The 18592-nt window shown below is 43.8% G+C and overlaps 2 protein-coding genes across 9 annotated transcripts in view; one reads left to right on the top strand and one right to left on the bottom strand.

Annotated features, from left to right (window-relative positions):
- slf1 (SMC5-SMC6 complex localization factor 1) overlaps window positions 1-11392 on the top strand; it is a 31099-nt gene extending 19707 nt beyond the window's left edge. For both annotated transcript variants that reach the window (XM_020652381.3, XM_065965426.1), the window contains one exon: window positions 9927-11392. In XM_020652381.3, coding sequence (XP_020508037.1) covers window positions 9927-10423 — 497 coding nt within the window. In that variant the 3' untranslated portion in view covers window positions 10424-11392. The remainder of the gene's footprint in view (window positions 1-9926) is intronic.
- Window positions 10979-18592, bottom strand: part of mctp1a (multiple C2 domains, transmembrane 1a) — a 128106-nt gene continuing 120492 nt past the window's right edge. For all 7 annotated transcript variants that reach the window (XM_065965406.1, XM_020652378.3, XM_020652379.3 and 4 more), the window contains one exon: window positions 10979-14111. In XM_065965406.1, coding sequence (XP_065821478.1) covers window positions 14040-14111 — 72 coding nt within the window. In that variant the 3' untranslated portion in view covers window positions 10979-14039. The remainder of the gene's footprint in view (window positions 14112-18592) is intronic.

Genomic DNA, 18592 nt, shown 5'->3' on the forward strand with positions numbered 1-18592 from the left:
CTCCTCTCTCTGGGTCTTATTTATCATATGCTTGCGTTTTAGTCTGGCTGTACCTCCTGAAACTATACTCTTCATCGCAGCGTTCACTCCGCTGCCCTACTTGTTTTCCAATGAAAAGCTGAACCTTACTGCCAAGGTTTCTCTAGGCCAGAGAGGGCAACACTGACACTGGCACACTAACAAAGCCTTTATTTGGGAGTGATCTCACCCCTTTTGTAAGCCTGTCTGCTCGGAGGCCTGGGCTCTGTGTGTCTATGTGTGTGTCTGTGTGCTTTTTAAGTGGTGAATTGTAAAGGGGGGGAGGAGGAATGGATAAATCCCACCCCCCTTACCCCCTCTACCTCAGTCCCTGAAGGCTTATGGAGCTGGCAAGGAAAGGATGCCATGGCTGAGGGCAAGGCTGACTCTGCTCTCCTCTGCTCCTCCTCCTATTGCCCAAGGCCGCCCCACATGACCCTGTGTAGATGTGTGTGTGCGTGCGTGCGTGCGTGCGTGCGTGCGTTCGGCTTGTTTTTGCGCAAAGTGTCCTTGGCTATATATTTTGGTGTGAGTTTATACATGCACAAGTATTTTCTGGAACCTCAAATGCAGGATTAAGTGTTTCCTGGCTTGCAATTAAGAATCTGTAAGTGTGTTTGCTGACGTTCACTGTGCCCCTTCCTCAGCTTGTAAGAGATTTTTCGCAGGGAGGCCGGGCAGCCGGTACCCCTGATTGGAATGGAAAATGACCGGGAGCCTTTAGCTGTGCAGTTCAGAGTTGGCACGCACACACACACACACACACACACACACACACACACACACACACACACATAGAGGAGGCGTGTCTGCAAGGAAAAGAGGGTGGAGAGATAAAGAAAAGAGCCTTTAAGCTGTCACCACTAGGCCCTGTGAGCGCAATCGCTGATGGCGTCCTCTCAATACAGCCCACCGTGTTAGTAAGCACAGCCAGTCCACCTCGCCTGTAAACACACACACACACACACACACACACACACACACACACACACACACACACAGGGACTAACTTAGATGCTTGGAGGGGAAAATGTGTAAGAGCAAAAATAATTGTTCAGCTATGTGTTAAAGTGTTTTGGTTGTTTCTCTAATAGTTTGGCTTGAGACAAGTTCAAAAGGGGACAAACAGGTTGCCACATGACTGCATCTTCAATTTCTCTTTGGACTTTGGTACGTCTCCTGTATGCACACACACATATACACATGGTTAATGCACATCGTTCTGGCGTGGTCCCAGCAGATCTTAATGCGAACAAGTGTTTGTGGAGCAGAAAGATGTCATTTGCTCAGTGGCACAGGAAACACACAGTCCCCTCGGACCTGCTGTAGTCAGTCATGGTTTGTCTCTGTCTGTTTGTCTATCTCTGTCATAGATACACACACACACACACTCAGGTAGCACTGCAGACACACTTGGGCCTCTTCACTGTCAACACCGTAAAGAAAGTTCATTCTGCTCAGCTTATTTCCCTGTGGGTCTTGAACTGGCAGAGCGCTCGTACTATTAGAGGTGAAGCTGTGTTTGGAGCCCTCGGCTTTACTTGGGTGTATTGATGTTTCAGCTTTCTGCAGGCTGTATTTCAAGGACTTCCCTCGCTGGGAATTTTTCACTGGATTTGTCTTCATTCTCCTCTCTTCCTGCCTGTCTCTCGCTATCCCACCCCCCAAAAACCTTTCTTTTGCTGTATTTTGGGGTGGCTGCCAGGATTAAATCTGGAGCTCTATCCAACCGTCTCTCTGGTTGTTCCTCATCATGCTCCAAGAGGAGAGAGAGAGACCCCTGTTCACACAAACCCAGAGAGGATGTTGTTAAGTATCCTTAAGCTCAGAATCACCTTTTAAAATGTACAAACATACACTTATCTTGCCCTTTCTCTCTTCATTTATTTTTTACAGCTGCAGCATTTAGTGATTGTGAACGCTACTTGGAGCAAGTTTTAGTGGGAAAAAGAAAAGGGCAGAGGCCAGGCAACATGAACTATTTCTATTTCTCAGCAACAAGGTTCTGATTGAGTTTAATGTATTTCCATAACATACCTACTCATAATTGAGTGTGCAGATTGTTTGAGTTAAAGATCTGCTTCTATGTGCACAAAACTGAGTTTCAAGGTTTAGTTCCTGTTTGCTTTTGGGATGGTTTTTAAAGAAAGAATACTGGGTCACAGGCCAGAGATGATTTGGTATTGTTGGCTCTCTATGTCCGTCCTCCAGCTCTGAACTCAAATCATTATGCACAAAAAAAATGTAAGTACACCTCATGTGTAAATTGAATTGATGAACCAAAGTCTGCAATGGGTGTTGAAAGCTACCATTGTTTGGTATTTGAACCCTTGTGGAGTGGGTCTTAAAGTGAAAATAAAGAGTAAATGAATACATTATTAAATAGCAGTATTTATGCTTAAATCCTTATAATCAATAAGAGGCTGAACCCTGCAGTAAATGTGAAGTGCTGCACCTCTAAAGAGTGAGGATAGTCACAGTTTGAGTTTGAGCCAGAATGTTTACTTTGGCTACAATTAACAAAAAAAGCTTCATGTAACAGAGAACAGAGAGGATCAGTTAAAATGATTCAGTAAATGTGTATACATTAAGAGCTGGTTTCGGTCTTATATCTCATCATCTCCTGTTAGAGTTTCATAATATTAATGTCAAAACAACTATGTTATTTGATTTGGCCAACACTTCTTCAGTCAAGACATCAAAACGTTAATCCTTTGCAACTTTATTAAAGTTGCCTTAAGTGATTTTTGTGCTCCAGTATTTCCTTCATGTCTCGAAGAAGCTATCCACGGAATTATATTTCTTGTAGTCTAAAGACCTTCTCTGAGAGCACCGACCTCCATTTGGGGAGTGGCTGAAGCTCAGTGAGCGAGAGAGAGAGAGAGAGAGAGAGAGAGAGAGGTGAATGGGAATGAAACTGACACTTTTAAGTGCTTCAAGATTTTTCTCTGTGAACTTGCGTCCAGATTGTTTCAGGACAGCAACAACAGAAAAACACTGAATAAGTCACACTCCCAAGTAACAGACCCTGAAAAAATAAGTGATAAGTACTGATGAGAGGGTATTTTGTGGATTATCCAAAGTAACAGGGGGATTGTTTTTGACAAAACATGTACGGTAATTTTTTTTCCATTAACATCAGCCAGTAGGTCAGAGTTTAATTCATCCAGTCGAATATCTCAACATCTTCTGAGTGGATTTGCACAAGGTACAAACATTGATAAAAATTTACCCTTGACTTACAGAATCTTTCCTCTCGACCCCACTACAAAATGTATAATGCCCTTTCAGCCTCAGCTATACTTTGTGTTCAAACACTATACAAACAAAATGCTTGAGTCATATATAACCCTGCATGTAAGTATTGTAGATGTAAGCATGTAAGCATGGTACAAAGTGGAAAACAACTGCAGTTCATCAAGTGCCCACTTGAGGCCTGCTCCAAAACGAAGGGACCTTAGAAACCAATTGTTGACATATCAGCCCATGTTTTAGACCCTCTATGAGCACTGCATGGCCTTGGCCCAGGCTCTGTACATGCAAGCTCCAGGTATTGACATTTCGATACTATCCACCCTACCACATGGCCCCTATGGCCCCCCACACATCACCAGGTTCATCTAGTGGGTCCCTCCCTTCACCAGTGTTTCATCAACTCAGGCCCACGTTACCTCGGGAAGGCTCGACGGTTAGCTCCAGCGTCGTCCCTCTCCATGCTCGCTCTCACCGTACATTATAGCCACCTGCAGAGCTTCTTTGTTCTTTTGCATCCTTCTTTAGAAACGCCTCGCAAAGGAAACCACAATTATTCCTGGTGCTAAACTTATAGAAGACAAAAGACAAAAAGAAGAGTCTGTGAAAAGATGTGAGAGAGGACAGGGAAGGCAGAGCCACAGTGAGAAGTATGTTTAAAAGACAAGTACATGAAGTCATATATCTCAGAGCACTTCATAAACTACTCTTTGAAACTAAACTGAAAACTTGAATCATTAGCTCATCATCTAAAGTGCCAGTCTTCATATATTGCGGAAGGAGGGAGATTTGATTTTCCTTCAATATACTGCAGTTATTTTGGCATATTTCATTCAACTTCAATCAATTAATTTCAACTTCATATAAGTCCAAATAGTCTGACTAATTAAATAAAGTTGTGTGCATGTTAATGGCACCAGTATAAACTGATCATTTGCTGATGATTCAGTTCCTGACATTATTACAGCTTACAGCTGATGGCAGTGATTAGCATTTTTCTGATTCAAGAGAGCAGTTAAGAGTTGATTTAGGGCTCCACTCTGATTATTTAAGATGTTTATTGCCCATCTCTGATCAGTAGCCGGCATTTCTAAGATTATCTGATGGTCCCTGTCTCACCATGGTTGTAGGAGTGTCAGAGGATTACTCAGAGCTGACAGTTGGTGTCCATGTTTGTAAATCCAAGCGTTCTGCTCCCTCTAAATGCCATGATTCATCTGTAATTTGTGTCTGACTGGGCTGTGGCATATACGGTAATCATATACAGCCTATTGAGATTATGCTTACCTGGGATAGAGAGGACATTGTCTGTAACTAACATAAGCAGACTTTAGGCTGAGTTCAAAGGGCAACTGTTGCAGAGGCAATACCAGTATCAATATCTTTATCAGAGGCTTATACCAGTATCAGTATGAGAGGCCAAATATATAAATGTTTCTGGTAAATCAGTGTAAAATAACGGACAGGGGGGATCACTGCCTCACTGTACTCTTTGACATCTTCCTCATTCGTTACAGAGCGCGGCGGCAGAGAGTTTACTAAACATCAAAGGTAGCATTATGTCAGCTATCAATGTTTTTTCCACTAGTAGTCTGTTCCAATATATACACGTGTTCTAGAGAGATTCTCAGAACTGGACAATCCTTAAATCTAGGAACAGATTTTGGTATCAGGGAGGAAAAAATACACCTGAACATCCCTAATAATGACCTAAAGGCTTCATGTTGTAATTTCTACAGGCCTTTTCCATGCACGTGTTTTGACTCTTAAGCTTTCAGTTGGTAAAGGGGAGAAAATGATCACCAAGCGTTGGGACCCTGTTTCAAAATCTGGGAGGAATTTTATCATGTCCACATGTCAGACTACTGGTCGCTCTTTTTCCTTGAACTGATGTGTCTCCGCTGGCTGCTTTGGTGGTTTACTTCTGTGCCTTGTTGTTTTTGCTGTGGTTTTCTAGTTGCTAGCTAGCAGCTCCCTATGGATGTGTGATGCCGAGCCCCTGGCTGCAGTTCACACACTCACCCTGCCTCTCCTATTCAGAGAGAGAGAGAGGATGTTTACCATGCTGTGGAGCTGCCTGCTTCCCAGCTTGTCTGCCTCAGCCCCAGCCTCAGACCAGAGAGAGAGAGAGAGAGAAAGAGAGAGAGAGAGACATAAGGGAAGCCAGCACTGCATCTTTCTTTCCTTCCCTCCCTACCTCCCTCCCTCCTTTTTACGCCAGTTTTTCCCCTCCTCCCCCTTTTGCTTTTATATTTCTTGTCTTTGCCTGCCCTCTAAAGGCCAAAGGGCTTTGCGCTCTGAATGCATGTGTGTGTGTGTGTGTGTGTGTGTGTGTGTGTGTGTGTGTGTGTGTGTGTAGCAGTGTGTTTGACTGCATCGGGCTCCTGCATTAGGCACTGGCTTTTGCTCTGCATGTGCATTTCCACCTACTGCTGTAGCTTCAGAGCTGAGGTCTTAACGGGGGGTTTCATGTACACACACAGACGCTCGTGCACACACACACCCACACACACACAAAGGACTGTGTAATTACCCTGTGCTCTCATGTAATCCCCCAGGTGTTGTATTTATCTCCACTGCAGCATATCTGACACCCAGCGCCAGTACCTGGAGTCACTTCAGTCGCTGTCCCTGCACCAGAACCATTCCCCAGCCTCTGGTCTCATAACCGTGTGTGTAGATGTGTGTGTGTCATTGTGTGTGTTTTGTGTTAAAAACAGCACTTGATGCCATTTTTATGTCTCCTATTAGAAAATATGTAATTTGGCACTGGCTAGCCCCCCTTGATGTCTTAAGTATTGAGTGCAGTAGCTCTCTGTGTTTGGACCTTATTGTGAGTTTTATATTCCTGGATGGATAAAAATAGGAAATGCATTCTCATATCGAGTGACAAAGGGATGTGCAGTTATAAGCACTGAGGAAATACATTTAAAAAACTGGAAAACCAAGAGACATGAAGTAATGCTTAGCAGAAATAAAAAGGGAGAATGTCAAGCAGGTAAATATGCAAATGTCACTAACGGCAGCCACACATAGCTTTCAGGCAGAGAGATCTAAAATGAAACATATCGCTGTACAGTCAGCCGTACACGCTTTTAGACAAGCCGAGCCCAGGGCCAGCTGCAGGGGCCCTCTCCTCCCCACACCAGTGTCATCCCTCTGGTTGGAGCCTGTCTGTCAGCTGAGTTTGACACCGTGACGTCAAGGGAGTGCTGGAAAAACTGAGCTCTTTGATTTTGCATTTCTTCCTCGTATTCTGAGTTTGATACGTGACTGAAAGAGAGCTTGAAGAAACAGGGGTCTGTAGAGCTTGGGCTAAAATCATAGGAGCAGTTTGCTGTTTTATTTTATTTGGGTGTCACATTTTTTTGTTTCAGAGTAAAGTGGGACTTTTCCACGGGTCACTCTGCTTTTTAAACATGTGTTGTTTGACACCTGATCCCCAGGATACCATTGTGAATCTGATTTGTGGTGATGAACCTGCTGTCTGTTGCTTTGTGTTTAAATTTCTCTTATAAGCTCTTATATACATTTGCATATCATTGCTGCTCAGCCATTTTCCCATGAGAGGAGAGAGTACTGCAGGCAATTTATCTCATACAACTGATGCATATTAGAAATGCTTATTGAGAGAGGTTGGTGAATAGTCATTTAATGATTACCAAGTTTTCATGAGGATTCACTGTATAGGTTCTTTGGACAACCAGCAAATATTTGCTGTTATCAGAAGTCTCCAACTTTGTGATTGACATTAGATCTGATTCAGGGGTTTGGAGAAGATGACATAATTTAATTTACCATTAAACCTTTAGGAACAGAACAGAAACAGCTTAGATGTTCCATTACTCTTAAAAAGAAAGGTGCTTCGTAGAAATGATTATCTACACAGATGCAGATTGAAGTTTGCTCGTACTTTCTTCACAAAATCTCTGTACTCAGTTATTTTAGTTTGTCGTTGAAGTCTGAATGTCGCTGCTTTGTGCATGTTCCAATCACTTTTCAACAAAAAAGTATGAAGTAGGAGTTGGAGAAGTAAACCTTGTCCTCCCTTTTTCCTTCAAAACACTTCAGATAGTGCTCGGGGCTGTGACCAAGGCTCACAGGCCCCTCACAGAGCTCAGTCCAAGGCTGGTCCTTTCGAAGGAAAACACAGAAAAGGACACAATGTGAAGAAGCCCTCTTCCTCAAAATATATCCCTTCTTCTTTTGAGCTCATCTGGAAGGGATGAAGATGGATCTATTTTCCTAGCAGGCATGACATTGCTTGTGTTTGTGTGTCGGTGTGGGGTGCTATAGTCGAGGCTATAGATTATAGAGACATCCAGATTATGGTACACCCGGATCTTTCTGTGATGTGTGCATCATGACTGGCTTTACACATTACAGCCACTCCTACTGGAGATGAGCGTAATAGCAAGTTCAGCTAAGAAACCTGGTGATTATGACCTGCTGTGAACGCCATATCTCTCTCTCTCTTACTTACACACACACTCACACACACCACCCCTCTCCCCTCCCCCTGTCTTTCTCTTGTGGCCACTTTGATCAAATCTGTGCTCTTACGTCCTTGACTGCTGCCCCCGATGCCTGACCCCTGCATTTAAAATTTCCCCGCTTATGTAAAAGTTTATGTAGATTAATGCCACAATTTATGCAGATTCAGTTTTTGCCACTCAGGCTTGAAGCACTAAAAGGTAGACGAGCGTCTGACCTTCGGCGCTATCGGCTACGTGAGCTCTCACCGATTATCTCATCACTGCGGCACACAGAGTGACTTCTGTTGAAGAGATGGAGAGAAATCCCAGGACTCATAATGTACCATTTCAAACTTTTTTGTTTACTGAGTTGTTTAAAACAGCGGTCTTTTGTAAAAAAAAAAAAAGGCATTCGGGAGCCTCTGTATGGTCAATGTCATCAAACATAGATTGTCCCCTCTTTAAAACTTCACGCGTCCCGCAGCGTCTGTCAAACAGAAAACAAACTCCAGTGGAGGTATCAAGCAGCCGTGTGTGTGTCAGGCCGAGACTACGCAGAGCCATAAACTCAGAAGTGGCAGCAGCATCGGTGAGGTTGAACAGTCAAGTACCATCAAGCGCAGTTTGCCATAGAATTGGGTCTATCTGAAAGCAAACAAAAGGCTCACACTTGACTCGAACTGCTCCATGTAGGCTAAGTGCGAGCAAGCCTGTCTGACACTGGAAAATGGCTTTCAGTGTGAGCAGACAAAGCAGAAGAGTAGAGAGTGTCAGCGGTAAATGTCACCGTTATAACTTTCATGGAGAGAAAAAAGAAAGCCGTTCCATTTAGCTGTGCCTGTCATGTAGTGGTACATGGCTGAAAGGGAAAAGTCAAGGTAACTGCAGAAGTTCTGAATGTATAGATATTTCTATAAATTGTGTGATATGAGTTTCTTTCATTTTTCACTTTAATATAAATAACCTTCAATAACAAAACACTCACTTCAATTGTTCCCACATATCATTCCAATTAATACATCTTTGCTGATTTATATCATCCTCACAAACTCCCCCTCCCATCTCTGTTAAGAACTTTTGGCAGAGAATTTCTTGACATGTCATTCAAGGCCTACAGCAGCTCTCTGTGTTGGTATTAATGGTGATAGCTTTACAGCAGCATTTCATGCAAGCAGAGCCTCCTTCAGGTTGCTAACCCTCTTCACATTTTACACAAACACAAAGTGACCCGCCAGTCAAGCAGTTAAGACAACATGTCAGCTGAAGTTAGAGCTACATTGAGCTAAAAGCCCAAGCTGGCACTGAGGCCTGGAGGGAAAACAGCTGTTCACTTCAGTGTGTGTGAGGGAGTTTTCCTATGTGTGTACTAAACAGTATACCGTAAGTGTGGCTGCACTATTTAGATGTTTCTGTGTCCTGTTGAGCCGTGCAGCGTCTCTTTCACATTCTTAGATAATGATGCCTCATCTTACATGTCAGTGTGTCATGTCATCGCTGCTGTTTGCATTATTAACCTCGTAGTCTGATTAAAAACTTGATCAAATCCTACCATTTCACAGCTTCCCAAACCTACAGGTGAATGTTATCAAATATTGAATCTACAAATGTCGCTGTGCCAGTTCATTGCCAGTCATCACAGGAGAAAATCCTCCTCGCTTTAAATCTCAGATATAACTTGAGAAGTGCTTTATTGAAGGTAAAGAATACTGGGAGAAGAATGAGGGGGTCAACAGGGATTCATTTTAAAGTAGTCTTTGCATTAAGATGTTCAGTTTAGCCGATATTTGTGTAAAGGTTGTGTCATGCACTTTGTCTTGAGCACTCAACCAGCAGAAAACATGATTCACCCTCATCCTCGTGCTTTTATTCAGCCATGCACTGACCCTCTTCAGGAAACTCTTTCTGTCTTTGTACATTGATGAAGTGTTTGGTGCCATCAGAATAAAACTTAACTGTTGTTTTATTCGGGAGTGAGTATTTATTTATTTTTAGCATTTGAAGGGTAAAATGTATAGTTTTATCTTGCAGCAGTATTTGATTCACACATTGATTTACTTTCAAATCAGTGATATCATTATTTGACACCTGGAAGCAGTCAGAGAACGCCTTGTGATAGAAATGAGTGTTGTTAATACCAGTGAAGGTTGTGTGAACTGATCATATATACCTCTTCTCCTCCAGGGTCAGTTCTCCTGCAGCAGACGGACAGAGATGGCCGGACTGCTCTGGATCTGGATCTCACAACAAGTGAGAGGGAGGAGCTCCTCCACAGCACGCAGGTCGGAGACTCCTCCCTCCAAATAGCATCAAACGAGGTCTTGAACCTGCCCTTCTTGGAGGCCGGATCCTGTCTGCTGGCCACCCTCATGTTGTCCTACCAGCGAGAGAGGGGCCTACCGGGCCGAGTGCAGCCCAGTGACAAAGCCCACAGTCTGGGCTACAAGCTGGTCAGGGCCCTAGAGGAACACTCACTCCAAAGAGTGACTACAGGGTGGAGCGACCAGCGGGCCGTGAGGCTGGTGGAGGACACAGAGACAATGTTGGGGCTCTGCAGGGGGCGTTACCTGGGGCAGCTTTGGACAGCACTGAGAGAGTGCAAAGGTGACAACACGGTGCTTCTAATGGCCTCATTGGAGGAGCTTAAGTCACGAGCAGAAGCACTGCAAGCTGTCCTGTGACAGACACAATGGAAAACCAAAACAAATAGCCCTGAAATGTATTTATGTTGAATTTTGGGTTGTTGTTTTTTTTTTGTTTTTTTAACACTAACGTTGCTGTAAAGTTACTACCTCAATTTCTAGTTCTGGTTTTCTTCACCTAATAAGAATAGGATGTTTTTTGTTTCACTTGTTAACTATTTCTAGATAAATGAATTAACATACCTGTTGGATTCCTTTGTTACGATGTGAAGTCATTCAGGCAGCATTCAAAGTTACTGCCACAGTGAAAGAGAGTTAAACTAGTTCTCACAGACGTCCTCCTGGTCTGAGATGATCTAATGTGGTCAGCGGACGCGGACAGATGTGAAGGATGAGCTACTTCCTGAAGCTGAACATGAAATAGGAGAGGGGCTTAGGCCGGCATGTTGGGGAAGGGCCGAGTGGGCGACAGAGAAGAGGAGGTGAGGAAAGGGGGATTTGAACCTGAAATGTGAAACAGTAAGATGGATGGCCTTATGTTGGTTCAGTGTTTCCAAAGAAAAGAGGCTTTGTTTTGCAATAATCCACACACTGTGAAGATGATAAAAAATATTTAATCTCATGTTTGTTTTCTATAATTTTGTCTTTCAAAATAAGCAACAAACATCAGATGCATTTCATTTTGCAAACAGGAAATATACATTATTTTCTTTCACCCTTTCTGACCAACCCCTGTCTCAAATCTTTATCCCTATCCTGAAATGTTATTGGTCAAAACCGGGCACATGGAGATGATGTCACAGGCAGGCAACATCGCAGGCGCAAACGGACAGAATCTTTAAAAAATGAGACAGGCATCTACATTACAATATCATCACCAGACCGTCAACAGGCATACTGTATAAAATACAAACTTAAATTAATAATTAGATAGCTCTGTACAGTACTGTTCAAAAAAATAGTCTCATTTCAACTTGGTGCAAATAAAAGTGCTTTTTTTCCCCTCTACAGCTGTCAGTCTGATACATTCCTTTGTATTATTGATTTTCCCAACATCATACAAAACAAAAACACTTTGGTTTGCTTGCAAACAGAATCAAAACCAAATAATAAATGATACAAAATTAAGAGACGGTATTAGGATGCAATACCACACAATAGTCACCACAGTTTGCTGTAAAAGAAGTACATACAGTAGTAGACATACATTTCAGGTATTCAAACAGTCCCCTCAGGCATTAAAAAAAAGACATCCTTCACAAGCTGCAGAGTGTGTTTGTTGAGGAGGCTATAATCAGTCTGCGACGCTGCTCTTGGGGGACAGTCTGTTATTGTCTTTCAAGTGGATTCCTCAAAGCAGCAAAACAAAATCAATGGCCCTCTAGAGTGACAGATCCGAGCCTGTTGATATTTAAGCATGGAGATGGATGGAAGGAGGGGGAGGGAGGGTAGAGGCGACGCTAGGCAGACAGGCAGGGCGAGAGCATGACAAAATGGCAGCAAAGAGTTCTGATTGCGGTGCAGAGGGGGTTTAGGGCAATAAAGACAGACAGAGAGATAGACAGACAGACAAAGGAGAAAGAATAAGACGGAGGAGCAGGGGAAAAGATGGAGGCAGGGATCAGTAGGATGAGACGAGACCTCCTCAAATGTAGCCTGAGTTGTGATCTTTCAACAGATGCTCAGCAAGAAGCCCAGGAGACCGTCCCTTCAGACAGGGTCGCAACCCGACTCACTGACGAAGGAGGGACGCGCAGAGAGAGCAAACAGAGAGAGGCATGATGGGAAGACGGGGTCTGAAATAGCATCACACACATACACACGCATCCCGATCAGTCCCTGACATCTCAGGCCTGAGTCCCCTCAGAGCCTCATCCTGTCACACAGAGACTCGCTGCTCATCTAACTGACGGCTTTCTACACCAGCAAACTCCAGCTGGCACTTCTGCTGCAACACACACACACACACACACACACTCTGGATTTTACATGCTGACACACACACCGACTGAATCTGCACACCAGTCTACAGCTGGAGGGGAGATACAATTGTAACACACCCCGGCGCTGAGAAAAGCAACATGTCTTTGATTGCATAAACGTGTATACACAAACGCTCTGACATGCACAGTTCACAGACACACACACACATGCCTCTGTCTGTGGAACGAGAGATCAAAGTTGAGCTGTGGGCACTGGAGGTGGGGCAGATGGAGAGGGCGGCCAGCCTGGGGCACAGCATCACAGAGAGCATGTTTGTGTGTTTGTGTGAGCGCATGTGCCTGAGAGGGAGAGAATGTGCGAACTGGATGTTACGCTTTCATCTGTAGGTACGGTGTGTGTGCGTGAGATCTCTTAAAGAAGTATTCACTAAGAGGATGTTTTTTTTTTTGTGTGTGTGTGTTTGTGCATATGTGTGTGTGTGTCTGTGTGGCTGCACAGGGAGACATGAGGAAAGGGGACCAGCCTTTCAAACAAGATTAGAGCAGAGGTTGCCTAAAGGCCTGACTGCCTGGCGTCGCTGCATAGACTGGGTGACATCTATATTAACACCACGACAGCAGAAGATCCCGGTCTGATGTCCCTCTCGACTGACAGAGGAGGTGTCTCACTGATTGACAGCTGGGGGGTTGTCTTAAAGGGGGTTACATGTAGCTGCAGTGACATTTCTTTACATTAAGTCACAATAAAAAGGTCATAAATTCCGTTTCTTTTCCTCTTTGGGTAATGTTGGTAATGACACTTTTGATTTTATTTTATAAAGCACATACAGTACTTGCTCTACTTTGCACTTTTACAACCATCCACTGTAGATTTATTATTTTTTTTTTAGGTTGTTTGTGTTTCTTCTTTTTTTTTAAAGAAAAAGCTCATTTGGCCGTCGTGTTTATACAGACAGACACCACAACAAGCCTTCAACTTATTGGTCCAGTTTCCTGTACCCGTGGAACGACATGTCTGCAGGCTAACACCATAATTGTTAATCAACTTGGCCGGCTGAGTTAAGTGGAAACATTTCAAATTGCTGCCTGTGAAAGTAACATCATCGCATCCAGGGGGAAAAAAAACAAGGGAGATACTCCAGTGCAAAAACAATTAGAAAAATGAACATATAACCAAAATCATTGAATAACAACAATAAGAGTCTATTGCAGAGTGATAATGCTTCAGAATGTATAAGGCCTGTATTTTGATAAACAAGGACTCGCTTGAAAAAAAGTCGGTTTGGTACGTTAAATGTTTAAACTCTTGTCACTTGTTTGACACTTGTGGCAGGAATATGGACGGAGTCCTCCGAACTCTTTGAGTGATGAAAGCAAAAAAAGGAGGAGAGAGGCTCACACGGCAGAGAAAAAAAAAGTCATTCCATCCATACTTTAAAAATCAATCAAAAGCATAACAGGGATAGAAATAATTCAAGAGATTTCTTGTACTCTGCATTTTTCATACAAAAAATTACACTCCAGGAAACTGTACCATAACATTTGAGTAAGTAAAGACTGATAAAAAGGTTAAGAGAAGAAAAAAAAAAAAGGGAGAGATAAAACGGAAGAATAGTTGAGCAGAGCTGGTCTGCCTCTGCTCCTCAGAGTCCAGTAATAGACCACGAAAAGAAAAGTGGAGAAGAGAGAAGTTGGTGGGCGGACACAGTCATCTACCCGGGGTTGTTTTTCTTCCTTTTATTTGGACTGGGATTGGGATCCAGTTTCAGCTCTCGGTACTGCACCTGTTAAAACACACACACACACAAACACACACCACCCGGTCAGGTGGAAAGAGCAAAGGATGCTTGAATAGCACAGAAACCCTCCAGAGACTCTCTGAGTCCAGCTGTGTGGAACAGTGGCCTCAGGGAAGGGATTACACACTGATTACAACACGCGCACACACGTACACAAACACACACGCAGATGCAGAGAAAGACACTGACATGGACACGCACACACATAACATAATACACGTACACTGTTCAAAGCTCCAGATACACTCCTGCTTACACACAGACGCACACATGTATTTATAAATGTACACACACATTCTTTCACAGATGTGGGACAGTGGCCTAAGGGAAGGGATCACACAAACAAACAGAGAACACGGCAAGGCCTCATGGGAAAGCTTGGAGAAACAACACAGTCATCCCGGCATGGTGAGATGGAGAGAAAGGAAGGAGAGACGGATGCAGTTACCCTTTTAAACCCAAAAGCTTGTGCTTAGATAGTACAGTAGGTATGCTTCCTACAGAGTCAAACACTACTGATTATATGACTGTAATTGTTGAAATAAATTAAAAGAATAAACGTTATACTCTTATTTCATGTTGTCACAAAAAAGAGGCAGTTATAAAAGTCAAACATGTAGGATTGTTTCTGTGACAAAAAAAAAAATGTCGGTGGTTAAATATGTACTATGAAAGAAGCACACAGGAGATTTTCACTGTGTTTGCATCATTCATGACAAAAAATGGGGAAAAACAATTCCTTACAATACAATCTCTCCAACATCGTTCTCTCTCTGTGTGCAGGCTGGTTGAGATAGCTGTCAGAGAGCCTTCTGTAAATGAGCAGCTTCTTCTAAGTAGACCTGACCTTATGAGGCTCCTGTTAGTCTTTGGATGCACAACGGCATCATCAACATATGACAACTATTTTAAGTCCCTTTAACTGTTTGAGCTTCAGACAGTGGAAGAATAGTTTCCTTTTTCAATGCAATAAAAGTGTCCTGAAATGTCCTTGTGAACAAAGTAAATACTTTGACATTGACGGGGTTTGATTGCAGTGTGCGCTTTAGTTCAAGGCATCACACAGCAGCTATCTGTGCCACGCTGTATCCACAGAGCTACACTGATATTTCAAAGCAGGATTTGACTTTCTCTAAAGCCTCATGTTGTAATTTTTTAACAGTTATGTAACCTGATCGAAATCAAAACTCACTGTTTGCTACACCTGGAGTCTCATGTGTATCACCGTCCAGCTGGTGTCAAATCAAAACATTGCGGGGGTAAATTATGGACCATTTCTTGACCAGGAGCAGTGACCTCCTAGAGAGTGATTGTCCCTGAGGGTTGACAGGCAACTGGAGATAGTTATAAGATATATTGTGTTGATGAGTTGAGTTTGGGCTGCACGGTGGGTGCAGTGGAAGAGATTCCTGGTTTGAATCCCCGTCGGACAGGAGCCCACACGTGCACGGGGAGAACAGGAGTTAGCATGTTCTCCTGTGCATGGGTGGGTTCTCTCCAGGTACTCTGGCTTCCTCCCACAGTCCAAAGACATGCTCGTCTCATCAATTGGTGACTCTAAATTGCCGGTAGGTGTGAATGTGGCTGGCTGTCTGTCTATGTGTCCGCCCTGTGATTGACTGGTGAACAGTCCAGGGTGTACCCCGCCTCTCACCCAATGACAGCGGGGATCGGCTCCAGCCCCTTCCACCCCGAAAACTGGAAATGGTAAAGATAGCTAATGGATGGATGTAGTTGAGTTTGCTGGCAGTGGTTTGTATATATTGTTTCCTTTAATCAAAGCAAGGCTAGCTGTTTCCCCCTAGTTTTAATGCTAAGCTAAGCAAACCCTTACATGTTCATGTAAATCTAACAGACACCTAAAAAGAACAGAAGTCATTTCCTAAACATATCAAAACTATTTCTGTAATAGCATAATTTATCCTGACATTTTAAATCTTAAGACAACTTTTGCATCACTTTGTATCAGTAGATTCTAAAAAGAGAGATTTTAGCGACACACTTTCACTGTAGTGATTTTCTGTACCGTCACTGAGGGAGTGTCACGTTTTTTCTTCCCATAGCAGACTGACTTCCACTTCATGCACTGCAATTCAAAGATGGTGAGCAGAGCTTAGAAAGAAACAGCTCCTAAGTGATGGACACTCGATACGCAACAGCATCACAGTGGCTGAGCGTCAACAACCAGAGACTGTCACTCTGGTAGTCTCTCACTTTCAGATGTACACACGCACACACTTGTGCATGCACACACAAATACAGTCGCTAGCCTAGACAGATTCAAGACACTGACAAGCGCTAGCCACTGAATCAGAATACTAATAAGGGGGAAAAAAAAAAAAAAACTTAAGCGTCACAGCACCAAAGAGCCAGTATCGTCTGTGGGATCCTTCCTGGGCTGACGTACTGTAGGCTACTCTGCCTGTCTGACTGACTGACACCCTCTCTGATTTTTCCAGGCAGACAACAAACTGACGTCAACACGGCTTCTCTGTTCTGTCTCGTGGTGGGTCTGTCTGCTGTGGACGAGAACAGCAGCGTCTGGCTGGGAATGAGCCTTTATGATACATCTTCTACTGGTTCCCACTGTCGCTTCAAAGAAGCTTTCCAGTGTCCTCTGCCTGCAGTGTACACATCTCAGATGCAAAGAGGCATGTGTTTGTGTGGGTTTGTTACATGGACATGCACATCCTGCACCTCCCATACAGATCTGAACACTGCACACACACACACACACACACACACACACACACACAATGGGGTACAACAGTTCTTCTGTCTCACAGTCATGGTCACCAATGTCTCGTTAAGGTGCTTACAGAGTGGTTAGGCCAGCATGTGTTGCTCTCTACGCCTCACTAGGCAGCCAGCAGACTGCACTGATTCAGATCTGGACACTCCTCACTGTCTCCACAAGGCAAACTGACATCCTACCAAACAGCTGTACAAATACGACCACAATGTTAGATACAGCGAGGGAGAGAGATATGAGGAGATAGCATGAAAGGCAACAAGGAAATAATCCAGGTGGAGAAAACAAGGGAAGGAAGGATTGGTGGGATAAAGGAACAGAAATAGACGGGCAGATGAGGGGAGGGCAGAGAGCGGGACAAACCAACAAAGAAAACGGGAGAGAAAACAATGAGAGTGAAGAGGAGACTGAGTGAGACAGGGGGGAGATATGTGGACACCCGGGTGATGACAGATACTGTTCTCATGTGGGTGTGGATCCTTCAATAGCCCTGCCAACTAAAGCAGACAACGGAGCAAAAACTCAGGGGACAGAGAGGGGTTTATACGACCCCATCTGTGTGTGTGTGTGTGTGTGTGTGTGTGTGTGTGGGGGGGGGGTGTGTGTGGGGGGGGGGGGTGTGTGTGTGTGTGTGTGTGTGTGTGTGTGTGTGTGGGGGGGGGGGGGGGTGTTTAGTAGTATTTTTGGACCATGACAGTCCTGGCACAGTGCCCACATTGATGGCGATCAATGACAGTAGTGCACCCATGGATGAACAAGTGAGTGAATGGTTGACTGATTTAATTCACTCATGAGTGAAGGAGTAACTGCACAGCTGTATGTTGGGTAAATAAATGGACATTAATTGTTCATATAAAATTACTGCAAGCAAAAAATCCCCCGTTATCAAAATGTTTTTCCATGTGCAACTTCTTTTTCTCTCTTGTTGTTTGCTGAATGATTCAGGCAAGCTGACGTTGATCCAAAAGTAGGACGGCATCTCTTTCTGTTAGTGGTCCCATTATAAGGACAAACGCCTACGGCAGAAAAAAGGAACAGGCAATTTAATTCTGCACGTTGACAATCCTGTCCAAACAAAACTCTTTGTGAGCGTAGACAAACAAAAGTTTGCATGTCACAGAAAAGTACGGTTTTGTTTTCCGATGAAGAGCAGCGAAGGGGCTCGAAAGAAACGGTGATAAAGAAAAAAAAAAAACACATCTCAATCAAACAGTTGTTTTGTCTGTGAAGAGCTGCCAGCCAAGAGAAACGGCGCATCACAGGTTCCATTCCACCTTACAGGTGACAGGCCTGCCACATGATATACCCTTGGCTTCCCTGCTCAACCCCAACTTATAACATGCACATACGCACGCACACACATAAGCATATACACACATCAACCAAATAAAAGCTAGATAAAGTCAGACGACAAGGCAGAGGAGGCAAGCAGAAAGTGGGACGTTAGCAAAATAAAAGAAAACCGAAATTGGGTGAATGTTAAAAAAGTGTGGTAATGCGGGCGAGCACATAAGCAATTTGGTAGCACAAGTGGGGAGCTTGAAGGGAACATAGACAAGAGAAGCAGTGGGTAAAGACCCAGTGCTGCTCAAAGGCTGCTCCACCCTCGCTCCTCTCCCAAATGTTGACAGTACAAGCGTGAAAAACAGGCTTTGAAGTGTGCTCTGCTGAAGGGGCGCTGTGTACCATGCATCGTGCTTCATTTTATCCGTGT

This window comes from Labrus bergylta, chromosome 2 (genome assembly GCF_963930695.1).
Source record: "Labrus bergylta chromosome 2, fLabBer1.1, whole genome shotgun sequence".
Taxonomy (NCBI): Eukaryota; Metazoa; Chordata; class Actinopteri; order Labriformes; family Labridae; genus Labrus; species Labrus bergylta.